Below are 19,250 nucleotides of genomic sequence, written 5' to 3' on the forward strand. Positions count from 1 at the left end.
ATAATTCCACCTGGAAAGTCTCTTTTGCCATATGTTCATAGATTCCAGGAATTAGACCCTGTTTATCTTTGGGAGCTATCCTTCATTCTACCAGACAGATGTTACAGATTCCCGCATCTAGAAGGCACAGATAGGTAACCTTAAAGAGGGAAGCAGGATGAACGTAAGGCATTAGGGAGTGGTGGGGTCTACAGCAAACCCATAAGCACATGCCCCATCTGCAGGGGGCAGCTACTACCTAGCTCCAGCTGCTTGGTGCTTCTTTGTGAAAATGTGAACCTGGAATATCAGATCTTTTCATTTTACAAGAGACATAGGATACCTGGCTTTTATGTGAAATCTCCTGATCTTGAAATATTAGAAACTACTAATTAACAAAAGACTGGGTGTGATAGCTCATGCCTATAATCCCAGCACTTTGGGAGGCTGAAGTGGGCAGATTGCTTGAGCCTAGGAGTTCAAGACCAGCCTGGGTAACATGATGAAACCCCGTCGCTACAAGCAATACAAAAATTAGCTGGGCATGGTGATGTGTACATGTTGTTCCAGCTACTCGGTAGGCTGAGGACGGAGGATCACTTGAGCCTGGGAGGCATAGGCTGCAGTGAGCCAAGACTGTGTCACTGCATTCCAGCCTGGGTGACAGAGCAAGACCCTATCTCAAAAAAAAAAAAAAAAAAAAAAAAAAGAAAAGTAAAATAAAATAAAATAAAATAAAAGTAAATAAGAATAACGAAGAAGTGGGCTATGTGCGGTGGCTCATACCTGTAATCCCAGTGCTTTGGGATTACACTGGGTAGTCCTCCCAGGTGGAAGGATCACTCGAGGCCAGGAATTCCGGACCAGCCTGGACAACCTGGTGAGACCTTGTCTTTATAAAAAATTATAAAAAGGGGCTGGGCATGGTGGCTCATGTCTGTAATCCCAGCACTTTGGGAGGCCGAGGCGGGCAGATCACCTGAGTTCAGGAGGTCGAGACCAGCTTGACCAACATGGTGAAACCCCGTGTCTACTAAAAATACAAAAATTAGCTGGGAGTGGTGGCACGCATCTGTAGTCCCAACTACTCAGGAGGCTGAGGCAGGAGAATCACTTGAACTCAGGAGGCAGAGGTCGCAGTGAGCCCAGAATGTGCCAGTGCACTCCAGCCTGGGTGACAGAACAAGACTCTGTCTCAAAAAAAAATTAATAAAAATTATTAAATAGCTGAACGTAGTGGTGTGAATCTGTAGTGCCAGCTAACTTGGGAGGCTGAACTGGGAGAATTACTGGAGTCCAGGAGTTCAAGGCTGCAGTGAGCCATAATCGCGCCACTGCACTCCAGCCTGACACATTGAGATCCTGTCTCTTAAAAAACCCCCAAAACCCAAAAAACAAGAAAGCAAAAACAAAACCATACCACAGTGTATCTCTAACAAATCATATATGCGTGAGGGTTTCTGGCTTACAACCTCTGTCAGATGTCAGGGCAAAGAATGGACATTGTGAAATAATGGACAACTCCAAAATTGTGCACAGTTATTTGGAGGGCACACCCACAGACTGTGGGGTGGAAGTGCACACACACGTGTACCTGCACACATGCGCACACAGTCACCCTCCCCGCCCCTTCATAACTGCCTTCTGCTGCCTTCTAATGACCCCATATATGTTCATCTTATCTTCCCCTCAGGATTCCACTCCTCAAGGGCAATGGGCTCCAAGAAACTTGGTGTTTTCTATAGCCTTAGCCTAAGTGGGCAAGAAAACACGTGCTGCATGGCTGTCCACTTGGGCAGAATTAAAAAGGGACTCTACCTGTAGTGATCACAGCAGCCCCTTGAATATGCAGGAATCCCCCACCCCTCGTTCAGCCACATGGGACGTTTTTTAGAAGCTCAGCAGGGAGGGCAGAGGCAGCCATGCAGGAGGTCCAGGCATCCTGTTTTCTTGGTAATAAAACCTATTTAAGGATTGAATCTCAAAGGTAGCTTCAGACATTGCATCTTAAGGGTTTATCAGGACTTTCTGAGAACACTGTTGTTTTATTTCAGATTGTCAAGAGTAGAAAGGGCAGAGCCTCTTCTCCCATCTGGAGGGTTGAGCGTCTCCCAGCTCGCTGGATCTTTGGGATGGTTTCAGGCCCCTGTGCCCCATGGCACATGGATGCTTCAAGGCTAGTGGGGACAGTCTCTTCTGCTTTTGTAGTGAACCAAACAACACTGTGTTCTTAGGGGAAGGAATGGGGACTTGGGACTGTTTAATGCCCCCTCCGAAGTGGGCATAGAGCCTGGACATCCACCCGTTAATCAATCAGTTGAAAGGCAAATCAACCCACAGCCTCTTTATTATACAAAAGAGGGGAACAGTTTTGTTACTTCATTAACTGGTTATTAAGTGAAAAGTCCCGAGTCCTGCTGGCATTTAACATTATAGAAGGAAATCCCCAGAAATGCTGATTTCTTTGGGATTTCCACATGCCAAATGGTATTCTGAGCATCAGCAGAAAAGGCCCCCAGATCCTTGCCCTTCCTCTTCCATGACTCTGGCCCCTGCCTCAAGCCCCTCCCCCAACTTGGGCCTGTTTGTCAAAACCACCAGGTATCCCTAGAGTGCGGCTTCCCACTCTTCCCTGACAAGGGGGCCCAGGACTTAGGGAGTTTTTACTTGGGTCCTTAGTTGGCTTTAGTGTCTCACCCAAGACCGTCGACGTAGTACTTGGGTATCACTGCTGGTCATTCAGTTTACTTGACTTTAGACCCTTCATCTGGTAGCAATGCTGATTGCTAATGCTTGATCTGAATGTTTTAAGCAGCAGGCAAAGCTCTGAATAGGACAAAGGAGCAGGTAGAAGGCATGGGCTCCTAGGTCCCAGAGCTAGCTGGGCCTCTGTTCCTTATGAGGTCTGGGACCGTGCATTGCGCCTAAGTGGGGAATACAGGGCTTAGTAAGCAGGAGTGTATCAGGCATCAGAATGAGCAGTGGCCCAGGATGTTTCAAATCAGATATTTCTTTGTTTTTTTTTTTGAGACTGAGTCTCTCGCTCTTGTCACCCAGACTGGAGTGCAGTGGTGCAATCTTTGCTCACTGCCACCTCTGCCGCCTGGGTTCAAGCAATTCTCCTGCCTCAGCCTCCCAAGTAGCTGGGATTACAGGCGCATGCCGCCACACCCAGCTAATTTTTGTATTTTTAGTAGAGACGGGGTTTCAACATGTTGGCCAAGCTTGTCTTGAACTCCTGACCTCAGGTGATCTACCTGCCTCGGCCTCCCAAAGTGCTGGGATTACAGGCATGAGCTACCGTGCCTGGCCTGAAATCAGACCTTTCAAACAAATCAATATTCCATGGTGTCATGTACTATACGTTGAAATCCTAACTCTTAATGGGTGGTATTAGGAGGTGGGGCCATTAGGAGGAAATAAGGTTTAGATAAGGTCATGAAAGTGAAGCCCCCATGTTGGGATTAGTGTTTGTATTAAAAGAAGAGAAAGAGACTACGGTGTGCTCTCTCTGGGCCATGTGAGGATACAGTGGGAAGGCAGCTGTCTGCTAATAAGCCAATAACCAGCCCCTTGCCAATGGACTTCCCAGCCTCTAGAACTGGGAGACCTAAAGTTGGGCATAGTGGCTCATGTCTGTAAGCCCAACACTTTGGGAGGTCAAGGGTAGCAGATTGCCTGAGCTCAGGAGTTCAAGACCAGCCTGCACAACATAGTGAGACCGCCATCTCTACAAAAACAAAACAAAACAAAACAAACAAACAAACAAACAGAAAAGTCTTTCTGCATTCTAGAACCTGGAAAAAGAAAAAAAGGGGCCAGGAACAATGGCTCACGCCTGTAATCCCAGCACTTTGGGAGGCCGAGGCGGGTAGATCACATGAGGTCAGAAGAAGTTCGAGATCAGCCTGGCCAACATGGTGAAACCCCATCTCTATTAAAAATACAAAAATTAGCTGGGCGTGGTGGCACATGCCTGTAATCCCAGCTGCTTGAGAGGCTGGGGTAGGAGAATGCTTGAACCCAGGAGACGGAGGTTGCGGTGAGCCGAGATCTTGCCGTTACACTCCAGCCTGGGCAACAAGAGCGAAACAACAACAACAAAAACGAACAAAAACAAAACCAAACAAAAACCCAAAAAACAGAATTGGGGGAAGTCGATGGTTGTATACTAAGCCACCCCAGGGAGTGGTATTTTGTTATAGCAGCCCAAGCAGGCTAAGACACAGGACACGCATGTTTTGGAACTAGGTCCTCGGGATGCAGAGACGAAAGACGTGTTCAGTCTTCATGAGCTCACGCCTGGGATCTGCAGAATTCTCTGTTTTCCTTGATTCGCTACTCCCCTTCATTGCTGGCACCTGTGCTTGCCTAAGCGCCCCTGCTGTGGTGCTGCCCCCTCCGCATCTTGCCTCTCACCCAGCTCCCAGCCGACACCAACCTATGTCAGGGATCCAGGTTCAGATCCAAAGACCATACTCACCCCCAACCCCTCTTTCTCCTTTCTCCTGTTTGAATGTGGAGACAAATCTCTAGTGATTGACAAAATAAACTAATGAATAGGGATGCAACCGTATCGAACGTCTCCCCCAGGGCTGTGCTTTCTGCCTTGTGTGGTCACCACACACTGTCCTCCAGGTCCCATTGTCTCGGGGATCTTCCCCTCCCCGCCACACCCCAAACCCCATTTGGTTCCCCTGTTACATCTTCCACAGCACCTTATATTTCTCTTCCATCACTCCTATGGGCTGAGTATTCCTTATCTGGAATGCTTGGGACTAGAAGTATTTCAGATTTTGGATTTTTTAAGATGTTGGACTATTTGTACTACACTTAGCCGGCTGAGCATCCTTAACCCTCCCAGAAGTATTTCCTTTAGTGTCAGGTCAGCACTCAGACAGTTTCAGAGTTTGCAGTATTTTGGATTTTCAGATTTGGGATGCACTACCTATACTCAATTTTTAAATAATCATCTTATTTCTTTTTTAGTTGCCTTTTTCTCCTTCCTGGTCTTTTTTTTTTTTTTTTTGAGACGGAGTCTCGCTCTGTTGCCCAGGCTGGAGTGCTGTGGCCGGATCTCAGCTCACTGCAAGCTCCGCCTCCCGGGTTCCCGCCATTCTCCTGTCTCAGCCTCCCGAGTAGCTGGGACTACAGGCGCCTGCCACCTCGCCCGGCTAGTTTTTTGTATTTTTTAGTAGAGACGGGGTTTCACCGTGTTAGCCAGGGTGGTCTCGATCTCCTGACCTCGTGATCCACCCGTCTCGGCCTCCCAAAGTGCTGGGATTACAGGCTTGAGCCACCGCGCCCGGCCCTCCTTCCTGGTCTTAATTAGATGTGAAGCTCCAAGAGGGTGGAAATCGTATCTATTGTGCTCATTGCTCTGTCCTCAGTGCCCAGTTAGAGCTTAATAAATATTGAATGAATGAATGAATGAATAAATGAACGAGTTACTTTATCCAGCCCCAGTGACGTGCGGCTGTTGTGCCAGGGATTCAAACGTGGATTAGACATGTCCGGTCTCTGAGTGATTCCCAGGCTAGTGGGGAAACAGATATGTGAAAACATGCTTTAATGCAGGTTGTTTGTGTCTTATTAATACTGCAAGAAGCAGGGAAAAGGGCTATGGCACAGATGGGGGCAGAGAAGAGGCAGCCAACCGTGACCTGGGAGCAAAGGAGGAGGACTGTTGGTGGCTTTGGAGTTGGATCTTAAGAACTGATTGTTTTTAGGCAAGACAACAGGGAGAATACTGCTGAGAGAGGAATAACATAGATGAGGCACAGGAAGTGGGTGAGGTGCTTGGGACACTGGCATATAGCAAGAGTCTTTGAGGGGGAAGGAAGGTCTGGCTGGAAGGGACCGCGATAGGGAAAGCTGCAATGGCTGGGTGAGGAGTTTGGATTGACCCTGCAGGCTGCAATTAGTCCTAGCATGTTTCTTATTTTTCTTTTTTCTTTTTTTTTTTTTCTCTTTTGAGATGGAATTTTGCTCTTGTTGCCAAGGCTGGAGTGCAATGGCGCTATCTCAGCTCACCGCAACCTCTGCCTCCTGGGTTCAAGCGATTCTCCTGCCTCAGCCTCTCGACTAGCTGGGATTACAGACGCCCGCCACCACGCCCGGCTGATTTTGTATTTTTAGTAGAGATGGGGTTTCTCCGTGTTGGTCAGGCTGGTCTTGAACTCTCGATCTCAGGTGATCCAACTGCCTCGGCCTCCAAAAGTGCTGGGATTACAAGCGTGAACCATCGTGCCTGACAGCCCTAGTACGTTTCTAAATATGGATCTGCCAGATCAAGTCTGGGTTAGAGAAGGTTGTCTGTGATGCCAGGGTCTAGTGGAAGATGGCAAAATGGTGGGGTGGGGGACAAGTGGTTATTGCAGCAGTCCAATTCAGAGAGACCCCTTGTCCATCCATCCCCAGGGAACCACCACCAGAGAGGCCAGTGGGCTGAGAGCTGCAGGTATTCATTTCCCCTTGCATGAGGGAAGCCCTGCCTTCACCTCCAGGCCTGCCTCCCTCCACCTAGGCACCATCTGGGGACACTTCTTGAGAGATGGGTGCCTCTCACCTGCCCTTTTCCACTTCGGATCAGATGATTTTCCCCACCCTTAGCTGTCCCTGCACCATAATCTTCAGTGTGTCTCCATGCCCTGCCACATCCTCTTGCTCTCCTGGAATGTTCCCTGTGTTATCTTACTTGTTTTTTTCCTTCTCTGCTCACCAAAATAACACGTGTTCCCTTTAGGAATCTTGGAAAACTGAGACAAGCAAACAAAAAAAATCACCCTGAATTCCACCCCGGAGATAACCTGTTGTTGTTGTTGTTGTTGTTTATTTGAGGCAGAGTCTTGCTCTGTTGCCCAGGCTGGAGTGCAGTGGCACAATCTGGGCTCACTGCAACCTCTGCCTCCCGGGTTCAAGCCATTCTCTTGCCTCAGCCTCCTGAGTAGCTGGGATTACAGGCACGCATCACCATGCCTGTCTAATTTTTGTATTTTTAGTAGACAGGGTTTCACCATGTTGGTCAGGCTGGTCTTGAACTCCTGACCTCAGGTGATCCACCCACCTCGGCCTCCCCAAAGTGCTAGGATTACAGGCATGAGGATAACCTGTTTTAATAGCTCTGATTATGTTCTAGCCTCATTCTATGCTGGTGCATAAACATATGTCTCCCTGGTTTTATTAAGGCATAGTTGAAATGAATGTATTTTAAAAAACAAAAATGGAGTCACACTGTGATATAGTCAGTATTTTTTTAAAGCACCAGGTGTCCCCCACTCTATTTTCCATTCGACACAGGTGCATAATGAAGAGGTGACTTGCAGGACAGATGCCCCCAAGGGACTAGTCTGTGTGGGCTCTGCCTGATGCCATGTTTTGGAATTAGCCTGGCATCAGGATGCAGGGAAAGAGGTACACCCTTGGGCACCATTTATACTTACTACTGCTGGCATGTATTCAACATTATTAACAAGGAAGCAGCCGGGCGCAGTGGCTCACGCCTGTAATCCCAGCACTTTGGGAAGCCAAGGCAGGCGGATCACTTGAGGTCAGGAGTTCGAGACCAGCCTGGCCAACATGGTGAAACCTCATCTCTACTAAAAATACAAAAATCAGCCAGGCGTAGTGGCACGCGCCTGTAGTCCCAGCTACTCAGGAGGCTGAGGCAGGAGAATTGATTGAACCTGGGAGGTGGAGGTTGTAGTGAGCCGACATCATGCCACTGCACTCCAGCTTGGGAGATAGAGTGAGACTCCATCTCAGAAACAAAAAACAACAACAGAATAAGCTACCATTTATTAGATGCTTAGTATGGGAAGTTACACAACAACTTTGTTGGGGAGGTCTGATTGTCCCCAATTTATAGATGGCGAGGGTAAGTTAATTGTCCAGGGCTACACAGTCGTGAAGTAACAAATCCGGAGGTTTGGATGCAGGATTTTCAAGGCTGTGCTCTTCATCAGCCTGTGCTCTGCCATCTCTCATAACTGCCCTTCTCTGTAAGCCTCTGGCTCAGGGTGCTAATGTGACTTTGATAATGGGTGAGAATTTGGAAGATGATGATGGATGATGAAGGGTGGACAGCAGGACCACCCCTCACCCATACACACGGTGAGCTGATTTCCAAGAAAACAGCCGCAATCTGTAGCATTTGCCAATTCCTGGGGTGTAAATACTCACTCTCACCATGGCTGATTTCCAGCTATGGAGATGTCACTGAATGTGGCATTGAGAAATGATGCGCAATAGCAAGCCATTGTGTGTTATTTCCACGACACAGATACAATAGATGTAAATAAGCCCATGAGCATACATCATAGTAGAATGTAGTAATTAGGAAGTGATAAATGGTGAGAATGTACCACCTTTAAAAAATATTATTTATTTATTTATTTATTTTTGAGACAGAGTCTCGCTCTGTTGCCCAGGCTGGAGTGCAGTGCATAATCTTGGCTCACTGCAACCTCTGCCTCCTGGTTTCAAGCAGTTCTCCCTGCTTCAGTCTCCCTAGTAGCCAGGATTGCAGGTGCCTGCCACCACGCCTGGCTAATTTTTGTATTTTTCAGTAGAGGCAGGGTTTCGCCATGTTGGCCCAGCTCATCTCAAACTCTTGACCTCAAGTGATCTGCCCGCCTCGGCCTCCCAAAGTGTTAGGATTACAGATATGAGTCACCACACCCGGAAAAAAAAAAAAAAATTTATTTCATTGTAAACTTATATAATTCAATTTTTAGCAATGGCCGTGTTTAACAACTGGTTTGCAAAATTCTTGAAATTTGAGCCAGGTTTAGGCACCACTGCAATATGGAATCTACCTGAAAATTACAAAAAGACACCCCTTGTGGCTAGGCACTGCCCTGTGCAGGGTACCAAGGCAGTAGATTGTAAGCTGGAAATAAGGACCCATTCACTCAGCAGGATGTCCTGATGCAGGCCACAACCTGCACAACTGTACATGACCATCCCTGGGAGAGGGGTCACCAGGCACTGCAAATCAGTGCTGTACGAAAAAACTCGGCAAGAATGGAGATGTTTTCTGTCTGCACTGTCCAAGCTGCTAGCCTCTAGCCACCTGCTGCTGCTGAGCATATGAAATGTGGCTAGGAATTTGTGTGTGTGTGTGTGTGTGTGTGTGTGTGTGTGTATTTTACTGTGAGTATGAATATATACAGATATATATATAATGATAAAATTTTACCATCTTAACCATTTTAAATGTAAAGTTCTGTGGCATTAAACATTCACTTTGTTTTGCAACCATGACCACTATCCATCTTCAGAACTTTTTCATTTTTTCTAACTGAAACTGTACCCATGAAACATGCGCTGCCCAGTTTTTCTTCCCCACAGTGCCCTGCCACTCACCATCCTACCTTCTCTCTCTGAATTGGACTATTCCGGGCACCTCCCACAAGTGGAATCATACAGTTATTTGCTTCTTGGTGACTGGATTATTTCACTTAGCATAATATTTTCCAGGTCCACCCATGTGCTAGTGTGTGAGCCATGGAACTTCTATTATGATTTAATTTTCATTCATTTAAATCTAAATAGTTACATGTGACTTGTGGCTGCTGCCCTGAACAACACAACTCTAGCAATGTTGCAGAGAAAGTGTGAATTAAAATGGGGAAGGCAGAGGCCCCTGTCTTGGGACTTGTGTCCAGGGTTTTATGCCTATCAAGGAAAACTGAGTGCAAGCACAGTCCCGGGCGGCAGACCCTGGGAGCCAGGATGCAGGGGAGTTTGAGGGCACAGGTGGCTATAGAGCAAGGCCGTGAGGTGGTGTAAACCAGGGTGAGCTAAGGAGAGCCCTGGGTCCAGCTGAATCTCTGGGTGAACAGGTATGAAAGGGCCACGCATCTCCCCCCACTGGAATGTTGTTGATTCTCTACTCTCCCAATACCCTTGCTTGGTGTCCTCTGAGAGACCCCCGTGGATGGATCTGTGGGAGAGGGGCCCCTGAAGGTCCCTGCCACCGTTGTAATTCTGCAGCTGCTCTTAGCTGGGAGTAAGGCTGGGACCTTTGCTTGGAGACAACCCCAGCTCCTCCAAGCCTTTCATTCTGCACTTTCCAGGGGAATCAGGATTACTACAGAGGCAGCAGAACAACAGGGCCTCTGACAGAGCCCTGATCTAGATGTTACCTGGTGGTCATATGTGTCCTTGGAATTCCTGTGATTAACTCGAGACAACCACTTATCTCTTAGAAAGGAACAAGACTGGCCAGGCACAGTGGCTCACACCTGTAATCCCAGCACTTTGGGAGGCCGAGGAGGGCAGATCACCTGAAGTCAGGAGTTTGAGACCAACCTGGCCAACAGAGCTAAACCCCGTCTCTCCTAAAAATACAAAATTTGACAGGCGTGGTGGTGGGCACCTGTAATCCCAGCTACTCAGGAGGCTGAGGCAGGAGTATCGCTTGAATCCAGGAGGCGTAGGTTGCAGTGTGACAATATTGCACCACTGCACTCCAGCCTGGGCGACAAGAATGAGAGTCTGTCTAAAAAACAAAAAGAAGGAAGGAAGGAAGGAAGGAAGGAAGGAAGGAAGGAAGGAAGGAAGGAAGGAAGGAAGGAAGGAAGGAAGGAAGGAGGCTGAGAACGGACAGGATAGTTCGGATGCTGCAAAATAAAATGTAAAGGTGTGTGTGTGTGTGTGTGTGTGTGTGTGTGTGTGTGTGTATGCCTTAGACTTTACAGTGTGGCATTTAAGAGCAAGATTGGGACACGTAACTAATTGCATATCCTGGGCAAGTCCTTTAATCTCTAAGCTTCTGATTCTTCATCTGATGATGAAGGGGCTATGATGAGGATGAACCTAGACAACGTGACTCCCATATAATAAGCTCTCAGTAAATGATAAGGGATAGTAACTATTATTACAGTTCTCATTTTTAATTGGCTAACCGGATTGCTTTCACATTTCCTTGGAAGGTTATGGATAAATGTGTCCTTCCCAAGCCTATGGGGCAGAAGGAGCTTTGGGGAGTTTCCTGGAGGAGAGGGAGAATCCCTGAGGCACCAGACGAGCCAGGAGAGCCTTCTAAAGAGTCACCTCTTGGTTCTCCTGTTTCAGCACCAGCGGGAGGCCCTTCCTGCTGTATGTGGCTCTGGCCCACATGCACGTGCCCTTACCTGTAACTCAGCTACCGGCAGCCCCACGGGGCAGAAGGCTGTATGGTGCAGGGCTCCGGGAGATGGACGGTCTGGTTGGCCAGATCAAGGACAAAGTTGACCACACAGCGAAGGACAACACATTCCTCTGGTTTACAGGTAAAGTAATAAAAGCCAGCCAGCCTAACTGCCATTTAATAGATAAACTTGCACGTTACCTGTGAAGAGCAGAAGTCTGGCCTCGTGATCCCCTTTCATAGGTCAGGGGACTTGCTTTGAACTTGAGGCCCAGATAAGGCTTGCTGGCCTGAATGCTGAGCACCTGTCCACTGGGGCCTCCAAGGCCAAGTCCCTGGGAAGGTTTGCACACACACAGCAGGCGCCTTGCTGGCCCCTTGTGTGTCGATTCAGGCTATCTGGGTATTGCTCTTAATTGCCATTGAATGACATTGACATTGTGAGCCTGTGTTGTCCTTGTGCAGTTCTAAGATTTCCCTCTTCTCCATCTTCCCTGGTCCCAAAGATTCCGCTTGCTGCCACTCCCCGTGTCACGTCTTTTGACTGAGTGGCCTTAGTGAGCTGAACTGGTGGCCTCTTTAAAGGCCTCATACATGCATGATGTGTTTTAGGTTTCTGTCTGGAGCAACCACAGAGGTTAAAAGCACTGCTTTCGGCCAGGCGTGGTGGCTCACACCTATAATCCCAGCACTTTGGGAGTCTGAGGCAGGCGGATCACCTGAGGTCAGGAGTTTGAGACCAGCCTGGCCAACATGGCAAAACCCTGTCTCTACTAAAAATACACAAATTATTTGGGCGTGGTGGCACATGCCAGTCGTCCTAGCTACTCGGGAGGCTGAGGCAGGAGAATCGCTTAAACCTGGGAGGCAGAGGTTGCAGTGAGCTGAGATCGTGTCACTGCACTCCAGCCTGGGCGACAGAGCAAGACTCTGTCTCAAAAAAAACAAAAAAAAACAAAAAAAACAAAACACTGCTTTCGGGTCAAGTAGAGACCGATACTCTCTACCGTGCAGCAAAGGTGTTATAAACTCCTATAGGACTTGAATCTATATTCTACTACTGAGGGAATTCCCGTAATCTCTCCAAGCCTCCTTTTCCTCATCTGCAAAATTAAGCTAATAACAGAATCTACTCCATAGCATGTTGGAGGATTATGAGACGATGTATGTGAAACACTGGGTGCATAATAGATGTACATAAACAGTGGCTGGACTGAGGCTGATGATGGTGGCAATGAGATTGCTGAAAACTTACAGAAAGGCAAGGGAGGAAAGAGGAAGGAAGGGGAGGAAAGGCAAGGAAGGCAAGAGGCTCACGATGGGGCTGGGTTGGGGCAGAAAAGGCCACTTGTCTCTGAAAGCCCAGTAGAGACAGGCCTCATATCAAGGGTTGTTCTTCACGAGTGGGAATCATATTTGTCTTTATTTATTTATTTATTTTTACTTATTTTTTGAGATGGAGTCTCGCTCTGTCACCTAGGCTGGAATGCAGTGGCGTGATCTCGGCTCACTGCAGCCTCCACCTCCTGGGTTCAAGCGTTTTTTGTACCTCAGCCTCCAGAGCAGCTGGGATTGTAGGCGCCTGCCACCACACCCAGCTAATTTTTGTATTTTTAGTAGAGAAGGGGTTTCACCATGTCGGCCAGGCTGGTCTGGGACTCCTGACCTCAAGTGATCTGCTTGCCTCCGCCTCCCAAAGTGCTGGGATTACAGGCGTGAGCCACTGCAGCAGGCCCGTGTTTGTCTTTATAAGTCCTTTTTCTATCTAGTTCCTGCGCTGCACAGGGAGATAGGGCTAGAGTGGGAGGGTCAGTGAAAGTGTCCAACCAGCCTGGTGACCATTATGCTTTTTCTGGTTTCTAGGGGACAATGGCCCATGGGCTGAGAAGTGTGAGCTAGCGGGCAGTGTGGGTGCCTTCACTGGAGTGTGGCAAGCTCGTCGAGGTAAGAGGCTCAGCTGGGGTTGGTGGATCCCACTGCAATGCTGAGCCCAGGCTGGGGTGTGGGATTCTGCCTCTGGGTGGGGAACAACTTATATCTGGGCCTTAGGGTCATCATCGTGAAACAGGGACACATTTGCTCACCAGCCATCAGCACCCAGAGAAAAAGGAACAAGTTGTGATGGAGAAAACGACTGCTCAGTTTGCACCAATCCTGTCTCTTCTTTCCTCCTAGAACTTCCCAAAGGCGACCAGCCCTCCACCCAACAAGCCAGTCTATGAACATTCCAACAAATGTGCTTTGTCTTTACTTTCATCCCGTTCCCTTGCTCTTCCTCCTTCCTTTTTAAAAATTCATCCATCCATCCATCTATCCATTAACTTATCCATTCAAAAAATATTTAGTGCACAACGGTGCAAGGTTTTTAATGTACATTGTTTCCAGTTCTTACAATAGTGAGAGGGTGGCAGTCATAGCTCCATTTACAGATGAAGAAAGAGAGAGGCTCAGAGAGGGTAAGTAATTTGCCCATGTCACACAGTTTGTGAGGAGGGAGCCAGGTTTTCCATTGAAATTAAAGTTGGTACTCGCCCTGCTGTACCATACTGCTTCTCACAGCTGCCTCTGTCTCTATTTCAACATCTTTCAACTTCCAGCTCAGCTCCCATCTGCTCTGGGAGAGCTTTCCCACAAGGACCTCACTTTCGGAGAGTGCAGCCATGCCAGGGACAATTTGACATATGGACCAAATGCTTGAAAAATACGCCTGTCTTTTGATGCATCAATTCCTCCTGTAAGAGTTTGTCTTAAGGAAATAATTAGGCACATGCTCAATGACATACGAAAAAGGATGCTCATTGCAGTGAATTTTTTTTCATAGTTGGACATAACCCAAGTGTCTAGTAAGAAGATAGTGCTTAAAGAAATTATTATACCTCCGTTAAAAGGAATAACAAAGAACCACTAAAATAATGCATATTTATTGACTTGGAAACATTTACATGAGATATTTTTTAATGAATAAAACAGATTCCAATATGGAACAATATATAAAGTATGATTTTATTATATAAAAAATAATCATATGTAGACTCAAAAAAATCTTGAAAGAGTCAATAAAGGGTAACAAAACATTAGCAGTAATTACCTCTGGGCAACGGAAGGAGAGTTGTAGGGGTGAATTTACCCCTACAATAAACCGGTATTGTTTGTTTCATATAAATTAAACGTTTAGGAGGTATTTGTGTCCAGGGGGGTTCAGAGGTGGGCCTGGCAAGATTACTCCCATTGAGGAATGTGTGAGGCAGAATTTTAGATCTGGGACTGTGTATTCGTCCACAGACTAATACACACAATCGCACCATTCTTGAATTAGAGGGAACCAAAAAGGTCTATCTGTCTGTCTGTCTGCCTGTTCTGTCTATCTATCTATCTATCTATCTATCTATCTATCTATCTATCTATCTATCATCTATCTATCTATCTATCATCTATCTATCTATCTATCTATCTATCTATCTATCTATCTATCGAAACACAAATACTCCAAGAGATAAACTCACATTGCTATAAAGAACTACCTGAGACAGGGTAATTTATAAAGAAAAGAAGTTTAATTGACTCACAGTTCCGCAGGCTGTACAGGAAGCATAGCTAGGGAGGCCTCAGGAAACTTACAGTCATGGCAGAAGGCGAAGGGGAAGCGTGTATGTCCTCCATGTTTGGAGCAGGAGGAAGAGAGTGAAGGGGAAGGCGCCACTCACTTTTAAACAGCCAAGGCTAATGAGAATTCGCTCACCATCATGAGAATAGCAAAGGGGAAATCCGCTGTCATGACCCAGTCGCCTTCCACCAGGCCCCTCCTCCAATGCTGGGGATTACAATTCGTCGTGAGATTTGGGTGGGGACACAGAGCCAAACCATATCAGGCTGTTTTTCCTGCTGTTAAACTCAATCCTGACCTATGGCCCTCAGCTGTCTCCAGGTGGTCTCCACTAGCACTCCCCTCATCGTATTAGTCTGGCAGGATAATTGTAGTTACCTAGAAACTGAAGCATTGTGCACTTCGATTCTGGTGCAGAGAAGCAAATGCTGATTTTTTTTTGAGACAGAGTCTCACTCTGTCACCCAGGCTGGAGTGCAGTGGCACGATCTTGACTCACTGCAACCTTCACCTTCTGGGCTCAAGCGATTCTCCTACCTCATCCTCCCAAGTAGCTGGGATTACACGTGTGTGCCACCACGCTCAGCTAATTTTTTGTTTGTTTGTTTTTGTTTTTGTATTTTTAGTAGAGACGGGGTTTCACCGTGTTGGCTAGGCTGGTCTTGAATTCCTGACCTCAAGTGATCCACCTGCCTTGGCCTCCCAAAGTGCTGGGATTATAGGCATGAGCCACCATGCCTGGCCATTATCATTTTTATTTTTCATTTTTATTTTTATTTTTTTGAGATGGAGTTTCACTCTTGTTCCCCGGGCTACAGTGCAATGGCACAATCTCGGCTCATGACAACCTCTGCCTCCTGGGTTCAAGTGATTCTCCTGCCTCAGCCTCCCTAGTAGCTGGGATTACAGGCACCTGCCACCACACCTGGCTGATTTTGTATTTTTAGTTGAGATGGGATTTCTCCATGTTGGTCAGGCTGATATTGAACTCCTGACCTCAGGTGATCCGCCCACCTCAGCCTCCCAAAGTGCTGGGATTACAGGTGTGAGCCACCGCGACCGGCCTATTTTTCAATTTTAACCTGATGTCCCTTGGATCAGATATCTTGAGAACTTTAGGAGCAAGTGGCTGCTGGACTGTGGCCATAACTTGTGTCTGGAAATTTGAGTCAGGGGTCAGGAGAGCTGAGTACCAGCTCCCGCTAACCTTTTCAGTGACCAGACTGTTTTATCTCTTTGAGTATTGGTGTTTTTCACTCTCACTCTCTCTCTTTCTCTCTATATATGCATAGATCTTTTTGGTCCTCTTCAGTTAAAAAATGCTGTGATTTAGTTGTGATTTCTGGAGAGTTGGGTCAAGAGGAGATGCTAAGGAGGACTGGAGGTGGATGGAGGTGTGTCAAGAAACAAGAGCCTAGAGAAATACAGCATACACTGGGAGTGGTTTGTTGCATTAGCTGATTACAATTCCTCCTTTCTGTACCTGGGACACCCTTGGGCCAGGCTGCCATCTTCAGTGTTCAGTTAGAAAGCCTGGAACAGCCTGGTGTCAGAAGCCCCATGGTTAAAAGTCCAGAAGGTGTGGAGACCATGGATGTAGGGGAAAGGATCTATAAGTAAGTAGCTTCGTGGGGAGAAGAATTGACCTGCTGATCTCCTATCTGAGGACTTGCCTTATTGATCTCTTCTCCCTTTATGAGGCAGTTTTGAAATAGTGAGTCAGGCTTAAGGAAGTGGACTGGGACCCTATTCTTTGAGGGAATGATGAGAAATACATTTACTAGCTGGCCAGGTGCAGTGGCTCATGCCTGTAGTCCTAGCACTTTGGGAGGCTGAGGCAGGAAGATAGCTTGAGGTCAGGAGTTCAAGACCAGTCTGGCCAACATGGTGAAACCCCGTCTCTACTAAAAATTCAAAAATTGGCCAGGTATGGTGGCGGGCATCTGTAATCCCAGCTACTCAGGTGGTTGAGGCAGGAGAATCGCTTGAACCCGGGAGGTGGAGGAGGTTGCAGTGAGCCGAGATTGCACTACTGCACTCCAGCCTGGGCAACAGAGTGAGACTCTGTCAAAAAAAAAGAAGAAAAAGAAAAAGAAAAATAGATTTACTAGCTGGGCAACCTCCATCTCTCCTTTCCTTCCTTCCTCCTGCAAGCATTTGTTGAGCGCCTACTGTTTTCTATTCCTCCTATTGAGCACCTACTGTGTGCCAGGAACTATGCTCAGTGCTGGTGCTACAAAGATCAACAAAGCCCCGACCGCAAGGAATGACAGTCTAGAATAGTGTTTCTTTGATTTTAAAATTAAAGTGTGCAGACCGTCCCCCGGGGATCTTGGTAACATACAGTTCTGACCCAAGAGGGCTGGGTTGCTGATGGGGGTTTTGCATTTCTAAGGCACTCCTAGGTGATGCTGATGTGGCTGGTCCAGGGACCGAACTTTGAGAACCACCAGTCCAGAACGTCTACATCTAGACCATGAGTCTAGAATCATCTGAGTGTAGAACTTCCAACTTTAGACCAATGGTTATCAAAGTGTGGTTCCCCAACCAGCATCATTAGCACCACCTGAGAAATTGTTAACAGTACAAATTTTAGGGCTTTACCCTGGGCCAAAAGAATCAGAAACACTTGAGATGGGTCCCAGGAATCTGTGTTTTAACCAGTCCTTTGGGTGATAATGCAGGTTAAAATTTGAGAACCACCTGTCTAGAGCTACACAATCCGGTATGTCAGGCACTAGCCACATATGGCCATTTAAATTAAAATTAATACAAGTCAATTAAAATTCAATTCCTTGGTCACACCAGCCACACTTCCAGGTCTCAGTAGCCATATGTGGCTACTGGCTACCATATTGGGTAGCAAATAGGCTTCCCTGGGGGTGGTTTGCGTTTTGAAGAATGAGTAGGAGACAGCCAGGGATTGGCAGGAGAAGAGGCTGTGGGCGAGGGGAGCAGCCCAGGCAGAGATGGGAACATCAGGGAGTAGGAGCCGCTCCCTGGGGCTGCCCCTGTGTCTGTGAGTCTGGAGTTTGTGACGACCAAGGAGAACAGTGAGAGATGGGGCCAGCGTTCGACAATCTTTGCAGTTTGGCTTTTATTCTAAGGAAATGTGGAACCATGGGAAGATTTTAAGAGCGGGAGGGACATTATTTAATGTTAAATATAGAGGCGAAATTTACATCACATAAAATTAACATTTTAAATTGTTTGGTTAAGTAGCACTCAGCACCTTCCCTATGTTGTGTGATGACCACGTCTGTCTAGTTCTAAAACACTTCTATCACCCCAAAAGAAACCCTATATCCTTTAATTAATTTATTTATTAATGTTTTAGAGATATAGTCTTGCTCTGTCCCCCAGGCTGGAGTGCAATGGCACGATCATAGCTCATTGCAGCCTCAAACTCCTGAGCTCGAGGGATCCCCCCACCTCATTCTCGTGAGTACCTTGGACTACAGGAGTGTGCCACTGCGCCCCCTGCATTTTTTTTTTTTTTTCTGAGATAGGGTCTTGCTCTGTTGCCCAGGCTGGAGTGCAGTGGCATCATTACAGCTCACTGCAGCCTCAACCTCCTGGATTCAAGCGATCCTCCCACCTCAGCCTCCTAAGTAGCTGGGACCACAGGCATGTACTACCATAGCCAGCTAATTTTTCTTTTCCTTTTTAAATGTTTTTTTTTTTAGAGACAGGGTCTTGCTATATTGCCCAGGCTGGTCTGAAACTCCTGGGCTTAAGCAATCTTCCCACCTTAGCCTCCCAAAATGTTGGGATTACAGGTGTGAGCCACTGCACCTGGCCTATGCCTAGCTTTTAAAAAATATGTATTTATTTTGTTTAACCCCATATCCTTTAAACAGTTGCTCACCATTTCCCACTCCCCCTCCAGCATACTAGCCAATGTTTTTAAAAGATCCCTCTTGTATCAGGGGAGCTGAGAACAAGGAGAAGGGCAAGTACCAGTCTCACTTCCACTGATCCAAAAATGACCAATGAGAGAAGCCAGTGACAAAATCTCCAGGAATATCCCCAAGTTCAAAGAATGCCAAAGCTGGAAAAGACCTCTGTCATTTTTTTTTTTTTTTTTTTTTGAAACAAAGTCTTGTTCTGTCGCCCAGGCTGGAGTGTAGTGGTGCGATCTCAGCTCACTGCAAACTCCACCTCCCAGGTTCAAGCGATTCTCCTGCTTCAGCCTCCTGAGTAGCTGGTATGACACATGTGCGCCACCACACCCGCCACCATGTCTGGTATTTTTAGTAGAGACGGGGTTTCACCATGTGGGCCAGGCTGGTCTTGAACTCCTGACCTCCGGTGATCCACCCGCCTCAGCCTCCCAAAGTGCTGGGATTACAGGCATGAGTCACCATGCCTGGCCGACCTCAGCGATCTTTATTCCAGCCACCTTATTGGACAAATGAGGAAACTGAGGCCAAGGAGAAGGGAAGGCATCCCCGAGGCCAGCCAGCCATGGAGGGGCCCACATCCTCTGGCCATCACTGGCTCATTCCCCAAGCCACATGACTGCTCTCACAC

At 47.2% G+C, this 19,250-nt stretch overlaps 1 protein-coding gene across 25 annotated transcripts in view; it reads left to right on the plus strand.

Annotated features, from left to right (window-relative positions):
• ARSG (arylsulfatase G) overlaps window positions 1-19,250 on the plus strand; it is a 151,499-nt gene that overhangs the window by 96,762 nt on the left and 35,487 nt on the right. For 24 of the 25 annotated variants that reach the window (XR_002517902.2, XR_002517903.2, XR_004179293.1 and 21 more), the window contains 2 exons: window positions 11,059-11,255; window positions 12,977-13,057. Coding sequence is in view for 21 of the 25 variants with exons in the window: in XM_003913331.5 (XP_003913380.1) it covers window positions 11,059-11,255; window positions 12,977-13,057 (278 nt within the window). In the remaining 4 variants the exon portion in view is untranslated. The remainder of the gene's footprint in view (window positions 1-11,058; window positions 11,256-12,976; window positions 13,058-19,250) is intronic. The other variant, XM_021928418.2, reaches the window with a different exon arrangement.

This window comes from Papio anubis, chromosome 17, assembly GCF_008728515.1.
Source record: "Papio anubis isolate 15944 chromosome 17, Panubis1.0, whole genome shotgun sequence".
Lineage (NCBI taxonomy): Eukaryota > Metazoa > Chordata > Mammalia > Primates > Cercopithecidae > Papio > Papio anubis.